Below are 18,700 nucleotides of genomic sequence, written 5' to 3'. Positions count from 1 at the left end.
AAGCCCCCATTTGAGCTCATCCAGGGCATTCAACTTAGGTGGCTCATAATGAAGTCACTATTTTTAGTGACCACTACATCAGCAAGAAAAGTTTCTGAGCTCGAGGTACTTTTGGTGAGACAGGACTTGTGCACCTTCTTCAAGGATGTGGTTGTGTTAAGAATAGACCTGACCTCCAAAAAGTCAACTCCACCTTCCATACTCAAAAGGAGATCAGCCCTCCATCCTTCTGTCCTAGATCTTCTCATTCAAAGGAGTGTTTTGGCATAAGCTGGATGTTAGAAGAGCTCTGAAGTGCTTCATTCTAAGGACTCAGTCAAAATAATGACTGAATTATTATGAATGGATTAATGGAATTCATTTACCAATTATTTTTAAAAAACTGCATGAATATACAGCCTCATGCTACATAATTAAAAGCTAATATTTATTTCCTGACAAATAACCTTTGGATTATAATGTATCTTAAATATAAAACTATCTTTAGATACTGGTTGTGGTGGTTTTTCTGGGCTGTCTTTAGATAGACTTTTTCTCAAAAAGTATTTTATTTTAAAAATCTGATTTAAATAAAAATTTTGATTTCAAATTTTAAAAATCCTATTTTTAATTTTTTAAAATTATTTTTAATCTACCTTGTTATTTAATGATTCTTAAAAACAAACACAAATTATAAACTTTCAGTTAGTACTTTTATTGCCTATTATATTTTTTTATCCCACCCTTCCTGTGAGGGACTCAGGCGGATTCCACATAGGCCAAAACAGTGGTGTGAAAACAGTGAAAAATGGTTTTAAACGGTTTACACCATTTTTACACCCTTGTTTTTGGCCCATGCGGAATCCACCTCAGTGTTGCATCTATTGCCCTTCCATAATCTTTATTCTGTTTTAATCATGTGAGAGTGAGTGACCGGCCCAGGATTACCTCATAAACGTCAAAGCTGAGTACGGATTCATGCCTGAGTCTTCCCAACTCTAGTCAACCTCTGCTAATTATACTGAACTGTTTGTTTCAGCTGTTCTTCAACCCAGCTATCTGGAGTTCAGGATTTTAGACAATTCGTTGTTGAAATCAGTAGGACTAAACTAGGTTAAATTCTAAGTACAGGGTTATTTCTGTGGTCCCTAAAGAAAGTGACATGTAAGAAACCCATTGGTGTACCTATGTTCTTTTGTCTGACGGAGAAAACAGGTAGCCAGAATGCAGAACTACAGTTTAAATCACTCTGTGCCTTATGTGGGCTTGTTGGACAATGTAGCATTGTTTCTGTGAAGCCCGGCAAAAGAATAGTGTGATCAAACTTTGCTAAGCTTGCCAACATTTCTTCTGCAGCAAATGGTAAAAATATTTGTTTTGCAATTTAGAGGCAGAACAGCACATTAGTAAGTTGATCCAGGGAGAATAACTCCTTTTTTAGTGCTGCAGATGTGATTGTGTAATCATGTTTCAGATGTGAAGCACCCTGGTTGCACCCCACAGATCCATTCTGCTAATACAGGTGCTTTTCAACAGCAGAACCACCTTTCTGTGGTACAAGAGGCTCTTCTTTTGATGGAAGAGTCTTTTGTGTCAGCAGAAAGCTCCTTCTGTGGGAGTATTTGCTTCTGTTAGTGGAATGAATCTACAGGATCCAGCCATTTGAAGTATTTTTGGATGTTTTGGTTCCACTTATTTGTATCAATAGTCTGAAAGCAGTCATGAGAATGATAGAAAATATGCTTTTTCTTCCAGGCTGGTGGATGATAGATGTGTGGTTCAACCAGATGCTGGTGATCTGTGTAATCCTCCAAAGAAATTCAGAGGTAAGCAACTGAGAGTTGATTTTTATATGAACCAATAATTAGAGAATTTTTGTTTGGCTCAGAGGAGGAGGAACATTCACGGTAAGTGTCCAATGGTTGTTTTTATCAGTGTAGATGTTAAAAGAATTATTGGTTTCTTTCCTGATCTTAAGGGTTCTTGTCTGTAGGCGGATTTGAATAGAAGAAAGTATGCTGGGTGGAGTTGGTATCAGGAAGAAGGAGAGCATCTTGGAAGAAGGAGAGTAGCAGATTGCAGCTGAAAATGTGGAAACCAGAAGTTTATCTCATGTCTGTTTCTAGCCTCCAGTGAAACCCTTAGAGATTCAGAGGCATGAAACCCTCCAATGAAATCCTCGGGGATCCAGAGGCATTTGTGGGTGTGATGGAATCAGTGTGGGAGAAGATCACCTCTCTACTCTGCATGTTCCATTTGCAAGCGTCTCCTCCTACAACCTCTTGACTTCTAGCTGGGAAGGATGCAACCAGAGGGGGTGATATGGGGCAAAAAGAAGCCAGTGAAAGAGGGATTCTGTGTTCTTGTCCAGCCTGCAGGTCTTTCACTTGAAATCCCTCCAAGCTGCTTGCGTTACAGCTGGGTTTTATCATCCATGTTGTCAGTTCCAGGTGGTGGTGCCTTTCTGTCCATTGAGAGACAAAGTCTTCAAGAGGATTCGGCTTCCAACCCCAGCTTGGGTGCTGATCTGTAGAGTTGGCAGCTGAAAACATGTAGATAAGCAGGCAGATGCTTTTCTATTTTATAAGCTTTTATTTTTATGGGGGGGGGGGCTGCTGACAGTCACTTTTCTGTTTCATAACTCTACATAGTGTTTTGTATTGTTCTGTTAAACAAAAGTGAATCTGGTACTTGCTTTGGGCTTTAAAGGAATTGCTAAACTCTCACTTGCCCATGGGAGATTAACCTTTTGGCTGTGGCATTATTTACCAAGGATTTGTGCAGGATTGAATCCTTTTCATATTTACAGCTTCTCCTCATGATTGACTGGTCATCATTCTTTGCCTTCTAGCTACAGTTATGTCTCAGAATGCATGCACATTTTATTTGAGAACTGTCTGAAAAGCACATTAGGTGTTGGAACTCACCATTACAGCTAATGTCTCTCTGTAATTCTGAAACAGGAGACAGTTTAGAACTGTAAGACATTGTTTATATGAGAAACACTTAAAATGGTCAACTTTACTTGCTAAACTCCTTCCTGTTACTGCAAATAGAACATACAAAGAAAACAAGTATATTTTTTTTAAAAAATGGCAGCTCATCTTCTGTATGGAGTCCTGATTTGGTTCCAAGCTTTCAGTTCCCAAATTGAGTATATTCAGAAATCATTCCTATGAGTTCTATCTGAAGTGCCTGGGCATGTAGCCTGATCAGCTCTTTGGCTGGAAGCTTCAATGAAGCAACTTTTGTATAAGCCTGGTCAGCAACAACTACCTTTGGATTAATCCTTTTGCGGACTCTCCCCCAATTTTGCTGCTGTGGTTTTGTCAGATGCCAATAGTAGTGTTTGGAGCCAAAGTATGGGCAAGAGATTTACCAAAATGGGTTTCTTCCTGATGGACCTAGAAGCCTTTGGTTTGAAAAAACAACAACACCCTGCTCCTCTGTGATTGCAAAACCTAAAGAACTTGACCGGCAGCTTCTGTTAGCTGATGCCAACTGAGTCTTCCTTCCAGTGTTTTAGGGCTTTTTGCATTCACCCCTCTTTGACGTCTTGCAAATACCAATTTCATCTCACAGTTCTAACCTACCAGAGGTTATTCTCATTGGCATGCTTCAATGTGCCCCCTTTGGCAGAATATCATGGTGGATTTGAAGAGATTTCTAGAGAGCAGGGACAGTGCCCCTGTGGAACCTAGATATTAGAATCTATCATCCCCCCCCCTTTTTTTTTTACAAATGTTATGCTAAGCCAGAAGTATTTGTTCTAACTCTTGTTGGCTACTTTCTGTGTTTATTGTGAAAATATTCTTGTAAAGAACGATTAAGGGTTACAGAAGCTGCTGCTAAATATATTTCAGCAGCACTGAAAATTCAGTTTGCAAATAAAAGATGTCCTGGAAGTTAGCATCTGTAGTCATATGTATGTGCATGCAAGAGCATTTTGTATGGTGCTATGTGTGAGGGAGGAGAGAAGTGATGTCCCTGTTCGCACGCACAAGCCTTTTATGCTCAGTTGCAGGTCCTAATCTGATTTAAGATAAGGAAACACAAATGCTTACTTGAGTTGTTTTTCCTTTCCGTGTTGCTTATATTTTCAGTAAGGTTGAATGGGCAGCTCTTGATTATTTGGGGTTCGTGTTGCATGTCTCGGAAGCAGAAGCAGGCACTGTCTGTTTCCACTCATCTTTAATATTTCATATCCTGTTGCCTTTTGTCTGAAGGCAAATTTATGGAGGTTTAAAACTCTTAGTAACTTGTTGAATCAAGCTTCAGGATACCATTTAGAATACATTTTTGAAGCTGGCTTTGTGTTCTGTGTGTACTTCTCACATGCTTATGTTTTGCAAATGTGGTAGTGGAAGCTACCTGTTGAGTTGGCTTGGTGGGTGCTTGCTTAACCCTCCCCATACCCATCTTTTCTACAATCAGACTACAGGTACATTATTCCAATGGCCAGGCTTTGATGATTGCTCATTTAATATCAACATGCAGATTCAGTCTGTTAGTTTAGATCTTGTTTGTGTACAGCGAATGGGGAGAGTGCTGTTTTTTTTTAATAAAATCCATGGGAGGCTTGTTGCTTTAAGAAATAAATGGGCATCCTTGATTGTTATGGTAGAAAAGTAAAAATAGGCATTCTATCCATTTGCGTTAGGATGAGGAGAGTTTGCAGAGATAGCATCTTGCCATAATTACAGTGTGGTGTAATGGTTAAGTGCGGTGGACTCTAACCTTGAGAATCCGGTTTGATTTGGCTCCTCCAAATGAGTGGCGGACTCGAATCTGATGAACCACATTTGTTTCCCCACTCCTCCACATGAAGCTTGGTGGGTGACCGTGGGCTAGTCACAATTTTGTTGGAATTCTCTCAGCCCCACCTACCTCATAAGATGTCTGTTGTGGGGAGAGGAAGGGGGGGGGGAGCTTGTAAGCTGCTTTGCGACTCTTTATGGTTGAACAAAGTGGGGTATGAATCCAAACTTTTAAACTAAGGTGGCCATTTGTTTGAGAGCAGTGAACAAGTTCCCACCCCTGGGATCCAGGCCCTGTTGGGGCAAATAGTGAGGGTAAAAACCGCAGAGATGGGTGTATTCCTAGAGCACTGTGATTTACTTTTGGATACAGACTGGAAGTGATATTGCTTCCTTTCACCAAACGACTCACACTGCTTCCAAGTACTTGGCTGGCAACTCTAGGGTAGAAAAAGCAGCAAAAAGAAAAGGGAATTAGTTGGAAGGACGTCTCTAGTCCTGTTCACAAAAAGAAAAAAAATCTAAAATCCCCCACAGTTGCCAGAGAATCAAGCCAATAGTAACGTTCTGAAGTTTTGGGAGCTGGGGAGGTTTTGTCCGAGGTTTCCAGCGTTTGAGAACCAGGACTTCAAGGTTGTTCTGTCCTTAGGAAAACACTGGCTGTACCTATGAATAGAATGGCTTGAACTTGTGTAATTAATTAAAGAGAAGCTGTAGCATAACAGTGTACTTTGTTCTGAAGGACAAAGCCTCACTCAGATGTTCACTTTCAAGTCTGCAGTAGCACATTTGCATTTTGTAGCAGCCTTCCGAATATATATCTACCTGCATTCCCTAGTTTATGTAAAGTAAGTCTGTGGCTTTTTAATTGTACATATTTTCATTTCATACAAAAACATGCAAAAAAACCCCCTCCCACCACTGTAGCTGTCAAAGGCTTGCTGACCTTCCTGTAAGGAAGCACTGTCAAGTAGGGATCCACTCTTAGTGGTTCCTGGTTTTGTTTGGTTTAGGAATCCTGAAGTGCCAGAATCAATTCACTGCTGTGAAGAAAAGGAGAGTGTTAAAGGCTCATTGACAATTGATCTCAAGTGGAAACAAGTTGGTGTTAGATTAAGAAATACCTCAATCAATGTTATTTGGGGCCTAATTTGTATTATATTTTTTGCAGAAGGCTGTTTAAATGCTCCTTATTGTGCGAGACTAATGTGCTGATTCATAGATGGTGGTGTTTGGCTTGCCATCCAGTCTACAAAGCAGGCAAAAAGACTGCACCACTAAGGCATTGTAGGCCTGTGGGGTTGCCAGTCTCCAAATGGGGCATTGAGATCTCCCAAAATTACATTGTCCTCCAAATTACAGAAATGTATTCCCTTGGAAAAAATGGCTACTTTGGATAATGGACTCTGTGGCATGAGTGGCACACCAGCATCAGTGCCATCTAATGCAAGTGTAAATGGCATCTATGCCACCACAGGGCCAGTGACACTGATATTAGGCCATCCAAGCCTCTGTGCTGGTCCTCCTCCCGTACAGGAGCCCATGCCAGTGTCATTGGGGGTGTTCCTGGAGGATGGAGTTTACTCTCGTTGGCCTCCACTGACCTTTTAGCCTGGGAATGCCCCTTTTTGATGGTGTAGACTCAAAAAGGCACGCGCAGCCCATTGAGCCCATAGGGAATTTGCAGGGCAGCCAGGCATTTTTTGCAGTTTTTGTGCCTGTCTCACTTCCTGGAACCTCTTTGGAGGTGGCGTGGCTGCACCAAAGTGGTGCCATCCTGGGCCACTGTGCAACTAGCCCCCCTGCCCTCCCCCCCCCCAAATTAGGCCGCCTGATCTAAATATCATCTTACTAACAATATCCTAATTGGTATAAATTCAATTAAACAAACATTATTTTTAAATCTACCTTTTTGTTTTTATTCCTGGTACAGTTTGTACCATTTAAATATAATTAAATACAATTTAGAAATTAAAAAATAGACATTTTAAAAAATACAATTTAATACCGTGTATACTCCCGTATAAGCCGAGTTTTTCAGCCCTGTTTAAAGGCTGAGAAAAGCCCCCTCCGCTTATACCTGAGTCACCATTTTCTATACATCACAAGGAGGCTGGGGGCGGGGCCGGGACAACCTCCCTGCCCCTGGGAAGCTGCTTGTTGAGGGTGAAGGGGGAACCCTGAGACACCCTGGCTGGCTGGGCTTCCTGAAACCCGGCAGAGGGAGCTCCTTATTTGGGCAGTGACATCAGGGGGAGTCACTGCCCAAATAAGGAACTCCCTCTGCCTGCCTGCTGGGTTTGACAAAGCCCAGCTAGCCGGCAGGCAGAGGGAGCTCTTTATTTGGGCAGTGACTCCCCCTGATGTCACTGCCCAAATAAGGAGCTCCCTCTGCCTCCCGGCTTCCCACCCTCGGCTTATACCGGAGTCAATAAGTTTTCCCAGGTTTGGGCAGTAAAATTAGGTGCCTCTGCTTATACACGGGTCGGCTTATACTCGAGTTTATACGGGTAATATAATTTAACAACAGAAAAAAAATCCCACCAAAATTATTTATCTTTGAAAGGCTACTCCAATGGAAAGTTCCCTTGAGTTATTTCTTAAAATAAGTTTCCACTGCGCAGAAGTACAACAATGCTTTTAATGCCCAGGAGGAAAAATGCTGCTCCAAGGAGTAAATGCTTCTTGCTAGGAAATGTCTTTCATTAAATACCATTTGTATTTGAAAACCCTTCCCCCGCAAGTATTATACTCTTGCAAAAAAAAAAAGCAATACTTCAAAAAACGGAAGGGAAAAAGAAAAAGAAAGAAAAGAAAGAGGGAAATAAAAGACAATTCTTCTGAAATTATACTCCATTTCTATAATCTCCAGGAATTTCCCAACCCAGAGCTGGCAACCTAAGAATACAAAAATTCCTGGACATTTGTGGGGTTGGATCCTGGAAAGTGACCTCAGCCAATGCTAAATGCCATAGAGTCCACTTTCCTTTTCTTCAGGGGAAGTGATCTCTGTCTTTTGGAAATCTGTTGCAATTTCAGGAGATATCCAGCCCCCACCTGGAAGTTGGCGACCCTAGTGCTAATGGATTGAAAGAATCCACTCCTCTCTACTTCCAGTCCAGTCTTTATTGCCAATAAGAGCTTGGAATGTGCTTTTTTTTTAAAAAAAGGAAGCTGAAGTTGAATAGGCTATTAAAAACTGAGCTCTCCTTTGTCCATGGTTCTGTGGAATTGTAGCACATGAAGCTTAAATATAGTTTGAGAGTCTTGAGTTAGAGTCTGCAATGTATCCTGGAGCATCATACTCTGTTGTTCCTGTCTTTTATCTGACATTTGGATTAATAGGTTGTGGAACAGTGCTGGGGAGACCTTCTTGTAACTTCGGTACTAGTGGTGCTACCCAAATTGACTTGCTAGGGGAGAAGGGGTAATGAGAACCAGCAGATCAGAACCTTTTTTTGTGAACAGTTCCCAAAAGTTTATAACAGAATGTCCTTTTTTCCCATTTGTGGCACTGTGTGTGGAATAGAAGTCAGAAAGTAGGGCATGCCTTTTGGAGGATATAAGAAAGAAACTCGTTTAAAACACCTGGAGACTGCAGAAAACCTGCAGTGGTTTTTACCTAGGATTCTTACCAAGGGTTTCCAGCTTCCAGGTAGAAACTGGGATTTGTCTGGAATGAACAGTTGATCTCTGGATTGCTCAGATCCAATTTCCCTGAAGGAAATAGCAGATTTGGGTGGTGGATTCTATGGGATCACATCCCTACTGACTTCCCTCATCAGGCACATCCCCCATATCTCTAGTTAGCAACCCTGTCATTGCTTGGTTTCCTCTGTGTGTGCTCCAGGAAACATGAGGGTTCATGATAAGTCTGTTAGAGCTTTCAGAAGGAGCAGATCAATGATGGTGGACAAATGTCCCTGAAAGGACCATCATTGCATATATTCTTCTACACACCACACTCTATATGGGATAGTGGTGCAACCCATGAAGACTAGTTAGGACCCACGTTAACTGGGAATACTCCCAGAATGCTTTGCAGCACATGAGCTTCCTTAAGAAACAAATCAGCATGGAAAAGATCACCTGGAAAAAAAGTCAGTTACCTTCCTGTGAGGATGCAAAAGGCAGCCGAATTGATGGCTGTCGGCTTTTTCTCAGGACTTTCTGTGATAACAAAAAAACTGCATAGGCTCTCATACTCAGACATGGCAAGGAAAAATAAAAGATGTCTTGTAGCATGGTCAGAGGCGTAGGGGGGGGGAATGGCACCCAGGGCAACACCTGCTCCGGGTGCGCCCTCCCCGCCCCACTTACCTTAGCTGGCAGGAGCCTGCCGCAGGCCGCCCCTCAGCCCAGCCTGGCCAGGCTGATCCTGTAGCCGGTGGAAGCTCCACCAGCTGAATGAGCAGCCTGGGGGGTGGGGCTGAGGGCTGCCTGGTGGTGGCCCAGCCAGGCTGCTCCTTTGGCCGGCGGGGGCTCTGCCACCTGAAGGAGCAGCCTGGCAGGGCCAGCCTGAGGGGAGGAATGTGGAGGGCGATTCTCCGCCCCCTCACGTGACTAGCTGGCATGTGCCTGGGGAAATGTGATCCTTCATGTCCCCTTTGAGTGCTCTGCCTCTGAGCATGGTTCTAAGCATGTATCTCAGAAGTAAGTCATACTGGGTTTTGTAGGGCATACTTCCAAGATTGTGGATAGGATTTCAGCATTAAAGGTGTTTTTGTTTTCTTGTCTCCAGACTGCCTCTTTAAAGTATGTCCTATGAACAGATATTCTGCACAGAAGCAATACTGGAAAGCCAAGCAGGCGAAGCAAGGGAATCACACGGAAGCAGCGCTACTGAAGAAACTGCAGGTAAGAGTCCCCTGCAGAGAGGCAGGTTTTTTTTTCAGATAGTGGCTGTTAGTTTATGAAGTAAATGCAAAGATGCTAGCTGGAATGAGTAGGTCAAAACATTTTTCTCCCAGCTAGCTTATCCACTGTTAGATAATTAAAAAGACATCCGATCTGATTATTCAAGTTATTGTATTTGAGCTGAGTATGTGTGTGTCTTTCTGCACCAATAGCATGTTGCAGTGGAATGCAGTTGAATAAACATCCTGAATACCTATTGGCTAATGACTGTAATTAAAAATCCCTTTTTGTGTTCGTTCATTTTATAGAAGTTTAAAATAAAGATTTTTTTTAAAAACCAGCTATTTTATTGGTTTTCAGAGGTAGAATTCCAGCTACTGAACTAATTGGGAACATAGTACAGTGTAGTGATTAAGAACAGGTAGACTCTAATCTGGAAAACCAGGTTTGATGTCCCACTCTTCCATATGAGCGTGGGCTGTTATCTGTTGAACTGGCTTTGTTTCCCGACTCCTACACATGAAGCCTACTAGTTCCAGCTCTCTTGTGTGTTAGTCACAGTTGGGCTAGTCACAGTTCTCTGAGAATTCTCTCAGCCCCACTTACCTCACAAGATGTCTGTGCTAGGGAAAGGGAGGGAAGGAGTTTGTAATCCCCTTTGAGACTCCTTACAGGAGAGAAAGGCAGGGTATAAATCCAAACTCTCCTTCTTCTATGTGCCTGTATACATTGAGAGAGAGAGAGAGAGAGAGAGAGAGAGAATGAAATGAAATGAAATGAACACCAGCAAGGTCAAATAATTCTTTGTCATTTTGAGAACCTTATGCTACTTTAAAATTTTCTCCCTAGTTGGCAGTAAAGCAGCTGAGGGATGTTTTTTCAACTAGAAATTGGCGGTAGAGGGAAGGATTAGGGCTTATCTCTTTCCCCAGACCATTCTTCTGCTTGATGAAGCACTCCTGACTGCTAAATTAGGAAAAGGCCAAAAAAAAGTGGTTTAGTTTAAACATGGAAGCCAGTTACTAACATGCATTTGAGCCTAACAAGTATTGGAGCCTGAAGTGTAAGCTGGGAATTTATTTTGCATTCTAAGAGTTGAACTGCTATGTTATTGCACATAATACAAGCTTGAGAGCTGCTTCTAGGAGAGAAAGGCAGCTTTGGAAAAGAGGAATAGCAGGTGGTGTTTACTTCAGATCTGGAAAAAAGCTGTTCTTTTCCTGTAGCCTCTTGACTTGTGCTTGTATGGGTAAACATGATTCTCAACAACTCTTTGTGTGGTAAATGGACAGTAGAAAAGTGGTGGGTGAATCAGGAGCTCAACATTTCCTCCTGTCTAACACTCCCCCACTCCAGCTGACCACCTTGTCAAAAGGCTGCTCACACAAGAAGTGCCTGTGGTACCTTTGAGTGTATTCTGTTGTCCCATTCTAAACAGTGCAGTCTTGAGCAGAATTATACCTTCAAATCCCACTGTTCTAAACAGACTTATGGCCAAATTACACAATATGATTTTTAATGAGCTGGTCTGGGTTTCCCAGACTGGAGTTGCTTTTCTCACAAGCCACCCAGCACCCCTGGGAAACAGCTTTTTTAAAAAGTTCGTGGGGCTTTGATTCAGCTCAGGACCATGGTGTTGGGAAGTTTGAGGGAACTACTGGTATATGGCAGTGCGGCTGTGGGAAAAGTGAGTGTGGAAAAAAAATCATATTGTATAGTTTGACCCTTAGAACTGGGTGTAACTCTGCTTAGGACACGTTGGTTAGTTTTGTAGAGAGTGAGGCCTGCTCATAATCTTTTTCTTCAACCCCGCCAATCTTGCAGCATGCAGCGGAACTGGAGCAAAAACAGAACGAATGTGAGAACAGGAAGCTGTTGGGAGAAATTGTCAAGTACAGCAATGTCATACAGGTGAGTCCTCATCTACAGCTTTCCCATACTGTTCTTCTGAATCCTGTTTTGCAGGCAGCGGGTAAGCATTGTAGGCCAACTGAAGTTTTACATGCACCCCACAAACCTCCTCTTCACATTACATGTGAAGTGATTTCAGGCCCCTTTCGCACATGCAGAATAATGCACTTTCAATCCACTTTCACAATTGTTCGCATTTTGGATTTTGCTATTCTGCGCAGTAAAATCCAGCTGCAAAGTGCTCTGAAAGTGGATTGAAAGTGCATTATTCTGCATGTGCCTCAGAGAGTTCAGCATGTGGTGTTAAAAGACCAAAAGCTTAAGAAATACTAATAATCCATCCATTAAAATTAAAAAACCTAAATTAGTGCCCAAAAGTAATGTTTAATTCTCTCTTTCCCCCCCACCTCCCCTCGATTACAAAAACAACACTTGGTATTATGAAATCTGAAAACCACGGAGAAAAGCAAGGAAGGGAAAAACAGTGCTTAAAAGAAACACTGCTATTGAGGGAATAGCTTTTGTACTTGACCTCAATAGCCATGGATTAGAAAGGCAGATGACCACCCAGCCACAAAGGAAGTTTTCTACTTGACAAAAAAGTTTACTAAATTTAAGATTGTTGATAGAAAAAAATATTGTGTGTTCCTCGGAATGCAAAGTTTCAGACAGCCTAAGGATAAAAAAGCCCTTCATTCGTTATAATAATTAGTGCCCCAAACTGTGTTTAAGAATCATGTTTTGTGCTTTTTAGTTGTAAAAGTTAAAAACAAACCTTTAATTTGTTTATGAAGAAGTGGATGTTAAATGTCTCCTCACACAGAGGCCCCAATCTGCCATGGAGTGAAATATACCTAAAATCTTCCATACTTTTGTTTTGGCAGCATTTCTGCTGTCTTGTCAGTTCTTATACTTGTCCAGATGAAGATCTCCCACCTGGTTCAGATTTCTAACATATTTGCAAGAGTAATGTGGGGTTAATATTTTTCCTGGTACTATAGTTTTTAGTGATGGGAAAAAACCTCCCATTTTTTAAAAGGCAGTTTTATAAAACAAAAGTCCAGTCTGCAAATCCAACCAAATTGGGCAGTTTCAGTCTTTGGAATTAATAGATCTGCTTCCTATCTGGAATGTGTGTTTTTTAAATCAGCATCTCCCACCCCCATAAAATGTTTCAGTTTTGCTACTTTTTATTATTGGAAAATCTTTTTGAGATATTTATTTGGCATGTTTAATTAAAACAATGCTCTTGTAAATGTTTTGTTCATATGAGTTTAGTAAACACACTGTGCCACTTCCTTGTCAATTTAGGGCATTGGAACGTTCTTCAGTTCACAATTTTCTGTAAGCCCTTACATGTTGTACAAAGGATATGCATCCCAAGGGATTGGCTGGGACAGGCCATGGCTTAGTGGTAAAGCACCTGGTTGCCATGCAGAAGATCTCAGGTTCAATTCCTGGCATCTCCAGTTAAAAGGACTAGGGCAGTAGGTGATGTAGAAGATCTCCATCTGTAATCATGGAAAGGTACTGCCAGTCTGAGTAGACAATACTGATTTTGATGGACAAAAGGTGTGATTCAGTATAAGCAGCTTCATCTATTCATGTGATGCTAGTTCTGTACAAGCACCACTAGGCAACAGGGCTAGAGGGTTGAAAGTCTTTGCACAGACCCAAACCAGCCTAGAAGGAACCACAGGGGTAACAATATCAGTTCCATGTTGGACTGTGGCTGTATTATCTATGTTTGCATGTATGTATGTGTGTGTTTATTGTATTATTGACAGCTGCTTCACATCAAAAGCAACAAGTACCTTACAGTCAACAAGAGGTTGCCAGCCCTGTTGGAGAAGAATGCTATGCGGGTCTCACTGGATGCTGCTGGGAATGAGGGGTCGTGGTTTTACATCCAGCCCTTTTGGAAGCTAAGGAGTGAAGGTGACAATGTAAGTTAATGGAAAATAAAACATTTCTGGGGGGAGAATTAAGTAGTGCTAGAACAGGGGCCAGGGGTCACTTCCCCGCATCCAAAACGTTTCTAGAATCTTGAACCTTTTGTAAGACCCTTGTGGATCTCTTATCACTCCGCTCAAAATAGGCTGTAGTGCACCTTAGAGTGTCCTTTGAAACAAGTAGACAGAATAGAATTCATGTTCAAACAGCCCAAGCAGGAGTTCTCTTGTAATACAAGGCTTTAAATGTGTGAGCACCTCCCATGCATATAATTGCATGGGCCTGTGAAAAAGGTAAAAATTCGTATATCTACAGGCCAGATACAAAAAGGAAAGATATTTTACAGAAGAATCCCAAAAGATAAATAAAAAGTGTGTGCGGGGGAAGGGAATCAACCTCAGCAGAAGCCGTGTTGATGTGATCTTCAAGATCTTGGTTGGCATTATTCCTAGAAACCCCCTAAATGGAGACACTTTAAACTAAAGAATGTAAGGAACGGTCAAAGGGATGGGGAGAGAGTGGCAGGAGGTTGGGAATGGGGCGGGGCAAGGGGAGCATGGAGGAAGTGGCGATGAGCAAGTATAAGATCTCTTATTTCAATAACTTTTCAAGAAATTATGGCTCTTGTCTTCTGTCTCTGAATGACTAATTGAATTCTACAGGTTTGCTTTGTCTAACACATTATCTGGTCTTACATGACTGTAAGTAAACTTTATGCACAGCATGGCATGTGAGAACAGGTTGCAATAAGTCATGGGGGGCACTTTTCGTCGTTGAATGTTTTGGTGTTAAAACGTACACATCAATGTGTGAATATATGTATGCGTGTGTGTTTATGAGCATGGAGATTTCAGGCTTGGTTGCCAGTATCTATTTTCATCTTTGTAAGAACGAATAGTGGGAAAAAATGAATCCAAACAATTAGTTTTGATTGTATTTAAGGCTGGCATTTGCTAATGCAGTTTAACAATCTTGGTCCATTGCTTGGTCAGATACTGTCAGGCGCTAGTCAGATTGGGGAGGAAGCGTTGCCCAGTGGTGCTACACTTAGGCCCCTTCCGCACGGGCCAATAAACATGGGTTAATGATGGTTAAAACCCTGTTTTTTGGGGGGGAGGGACTTTGCACAGATCCCACCCCTACAGCGAGTCTGCCCCATGTTATTTTCCCCAAACCGGGTTTTCCAAGAATTGCACTATCTGCAAGTCTTTTTAAAAATCCCAGGTTGCAGCTGCTTGCAAGGGAACGGCCGGGCAGAGAGATGCTTTATTCGGCTGCACTTTCCTTTTTAAAAAAATTCCCGGCTTCCATCTGCATAGCCAGGCAGGAGCAAAGGGTCGTATCGTGAGACAACATGGTTGTGGGGGTTCACTTGTGCATGCCGGCATAGCTATGCTATGGCGGGAAGTAAATTTAAAAAATAGATGCGTCTCCGTGTGAAGGTGTGACAGCAACCTGCATTGTTTCCTTAGGCTCCGATCACTGCCTGCATGGAGGTATGCGAATGCGAAAACAGGAAAGCAGGTTACTTTATCCTGACTGCAACCTGCTGTTCATGTGCTGTGCGGAATGGGCCTTAGTCTGCATGCAGAAAGACCCACATTCAGTCCCTGGTATCTAAACGGGCAGGGAACAGCTGACAGCAAAGAGATGTCTGAGATGTTTGGGAGTGGATGGTCTACTAGATGGCAGCTTCATGTATTCAAGCATTTATATAAATTTAGTAGCACATAATGCCATGGGAAATTATGAACATTAAAAAAATAATGATGGTCCTCTAGGAGACTCTGGGTGCCCTGCTCCCTTTTCAAAACTTTATTGAGAAGCTTTGCACATCACGGAGAGGACCTTCCTCTCCACAGCAAATGCAGAGGTTTGGGTGAAAGTATTGGCTCTTGTGACCTAGACTGGCATGATGTATGTATGTGTGTGTATGTGTGTATGTTTGCTTTCTGCTTTCTTCTAAGCCTTCTGTCCTGTTCAGTTACTGCATAGAGCCAAGAATCAGATGTAGATTAACTGGAGGTTGAGAGGCAGAAACTTTCTGGAGAGCCTTAAGGTGTACAGAACAGTTTGTATGTGTGCACTCCCACACAGGTACCTACAAGCATGCATGTTTCAGTCTCCTGCAGTGCTAGGGAGCAAGGGGCCTGTTGTCATCTTACCTTATGGTATATTAAAAAGTAAGTTTCCCTGTGGGTGTGTGAGGGCGTTCTTGACAGTATTTGACCTTGGTCACTTGAGGGGCATCCCAAGCCTAATTTTATTGTTGCTGTTCTAAAGATAATTTTTGTTTAGTATCAAATATTTGCCAGTGTGTTAAGCAATGCAGAAGCCATTTTTAAGCATGTGTTCTAAACACAGCATGCATGGGTTTCATTTTTGTTAGTCACTTTGTAGTTCTAGCTTGTGTGTATGGCAACGTCTCTGTATGCTGGGATAAACACTGAATTGCTGTGAGCACAACTCTCACTTGTAGGTTAAACTTCACCAGTTCTTGCTCTTGTGTGTGCTAATGTGTCATCTTTATATAAATTTACACAGCTGTATGATTTAGTCGAAGGGCAGTTTTAGTATGCTGCTGTATGATTTAGTCGAAGGGCAGTTTTAAAGATTAATTTTCTTGGGACTGATAGTGATAATGGAAAAATCCCTACAACTGGCATCAGGACAGGCAATTTTGCAAGTCTTTGACATCACAGATGTTCCAGAGCTGTGGAAATGGTTAGACCTATTGCATTCAGTTGGAAGTGTACACTTCAGAATCTGTGGAAAATCATCTAGCTATGATTGTTGTGACCTGGATCATAATAGACTCCCCCCTCCAAAAAACATTGTACTAGCAGCACTAGTGAAAATCTGGAAACACATTTTAAAAATTGTTGAGATCTCAGTTCAGCATTTGCATAGCTCTTTTACATTAATAAGTGGAAATACTCCAGTCTCTCTGATTCTCTCTGTAGAATTCCTTAGACAAATATTATGAGCTGTCTGTTCACATTAAGATGAAAGGACCAAATATGTTGAACTTTCCAGGTCCTTTTTATAAAGAAAAATAAGGGACTTCTTCAGCTTTGAGCTAATTCCTTTTCCATAGCCTTTTGAAGTTCTGGAACCTATTAAGAATTGAACGCTGTGATTCCACAGTTCTGTAGTATGCTGAGCCTATGAATTGAGATTCCTTAAAAACAGCAACACTAAAAATAACCTCACGGGCCCCTTCTGCACATGCAGAATAATGCACTTTCAATTCACTTTCACAATTGTTTGCAAGTGGATTTTGCTATTCCGTGCAGTAAAATCCAACTGCAAAGTGCATTGAAAGTGGATTGGCAGTGCATTATTCTGCATGTGCGGAAGGGGCCACTGTGAAATGAAATATAATGGTTGCATTGAACTGATGTCTGCTTTGATTTTCTAGATTGTTGTTGGAGACAAAGTGGTCCTCATGCCTGTCAACGCAGGGCAACCTCTTCATGCCAGCAACATTGAACTCCTGGACAACCCTGGATGCAAAGAGGTGAGTCTGCCAAGAATTTATGTGGCTGACAAAACACGAATGGAGCAAATAAGAGCTTCTCACTGGAGTAGGTCTTGAGATCAGGATTATACGAAATACACAATCGATGCAGGCATGTGATCTGTGGCTTGTGAGAGCAGCATCTAGGCACATAGATATCCCTATGACTAGGAATATTTGAAAAACCTGATCATGGGGATTCCACATAGGCATGTATGCTTCCTAGGCACGAAGATACTGTACTCCTGATCCTGTGCTGTGGGTTGGGGAGTTGTGGCCAGTGTGTTTGGGCCTGCTTCCCTCTATGCACTCTAGTTTACAGCATGTACAGTTTGTGTGTAGAAAGCCAGTTGAAATGCTGCTCTGAAAGCAGAATTGGGCATGATAAAAGGCTGTCTCAGAAAACAACACTTTCATGTCAGGAGTCTCCCCCTCCATCTGCACAATGTGTAATATCACTTAGGCCATTACTTGATATCTGCATCCTGGCTAGACGACTGCAATATGACTCCATCCTGGCTAGACGATTGCTATATGTTCTAGGCAGGGCTCCTTTTGAAGATGGTTCTGTTAGTTCGCAGTGCAGGCTGGATTACTGACTGGCGTTAATTATAGAGATCAAATCTCTCCCTTTTTCCATCTGAACTGGCTGCCTATTCACTGTTGGGCCCAATTCATCCTGCACTGTGTTCATTCCCTTGCCCAGGGTGGAGATAGCCAAATATATGAAATAGTGTTGAGAACCAGATGAAGACTTGGCACAGGGATGCCATTTTTGACAGCAGCTCCAGACCTTAGTGCCTAGTTCTGCACTGCAAGATCTTTCTATTCCAGGGAAAACTTTAATTGAAAACTGACTGGGGACCCAGTATCTGGGAGTGGCATGGAAAGCATCATTAGGCACCACAGCTTATCCCCTGCTGCTGCATTTCTCTTCCTGCCACCCCTGTTCTTTCTGCTAAAGTGCAGTTATTGTACTGCTGTCCAAAATGCACCAAATTTTTGGTATTTTGGGAACCAAGGGAACTGATTCATTGGTACAGATTTCTCCAACCCTGCATTCTATCACAAAAGGTCACAGTCAACTTCCTCTGGCACAAGACGAGTCTTGGGGGAATCCACCAGCTGGAACTCTAAGAACACAACAATAAAGCTGGTCTGTTATGAGCAGTCACCAACTACATGTCTCTGTTTGAAGTTGACGAATGGGATAAAATCATGGCCTTTCCTCTTTTGTTTGTTTCCATTGTCTGGTATCCAACTTTGGAACATGGAGGTTCAGGTTACCTGTCTGATAGATTTCCTCTCCATGAATTTGACTAGTTAGTCTCCCATTGTCTTTTAATTAGCAACAATAGATGTTGTACTAAATGTCAGCAAGCCAAGTCCCAGGCAGACTGTAGGATTATAGGTGTGCATCTTACACAATGAACCCTACAATTCTATGTGTGTATTTGGATGCAGGTGAATGCTGTTAATTGTAACACCAGCTGGAAAATAACCTTATTTATGAAATACAGTTGCTACAGAGAGGATGTGCTTAAAGGGGTGAGTATGAATGAAAATAAAATAAAACTGAGCATCTTGTGGAACTGATGAAGTCAGGAAGTTTCCTACTTTTTTTCCTGGCTTTCCTCAAACTGTGCAAAACTGAATTTTTCAGGAGGGCTTTATGTAAGAAGACTATACTGTGATGAAATATTTTCAGAAATAAGTTTTAGCA

The 18,700-nt window shown here is 42.0% G+C and overlaps 1 protein-coding gene across 1 annotated transcript in view; it reads left to right on the top strand.

Annotated features, from left to right (window-relative positions):
- ITPR2 (inositol 1,4,5-trisphosphate receptor type 2) overlaps nucleotides 1–18,700 on the top strand; it is a 228,853-nt gene that overhangs the window by 20,491 nt on the left and 189,662 nt on the right. The window contains 6 exon segments of the mRNA XM_048500683.1: nucleotides 1,735–1,805; nucleotides 9,478–9,593; nucleotides 11,418–11,504; nucleotides 13,292–13,450; nucleotides 16,879–16,977; nucleotides 18,442–18,525. Coding sequence (XP_048356640.1) covers nucleotides 1,735–1,805; nucleotides 9,478–9,593; nucleotides 11,418–11,504; nucleotides 13,292–13,450; nucleotides 16,879–16,977; nucleotides 18,442–18,525 — 616 coding nt within the window.

Source organism: Sphaerodactylus townsendi, linkage group LG06 (assembly GCF_021028975.2).
Source record: "Sphaerodactylus townsendi isolate TG3544 linkage group LG06, MPM_Stown_v2.3, whole genome shotgun sequence".
Lineage (NCBI taxonomy): Eukaryota > Metazoa > Chordata > Lepidosauria > Squamata > Sphaerodactylidae > Sphaerodactylus > Sphaerodactylus townsendi.
Note: the sequence above shows the minus strand (reverse complement) of the source record. Positions and strands in the feature narration are given on the sequence as shown.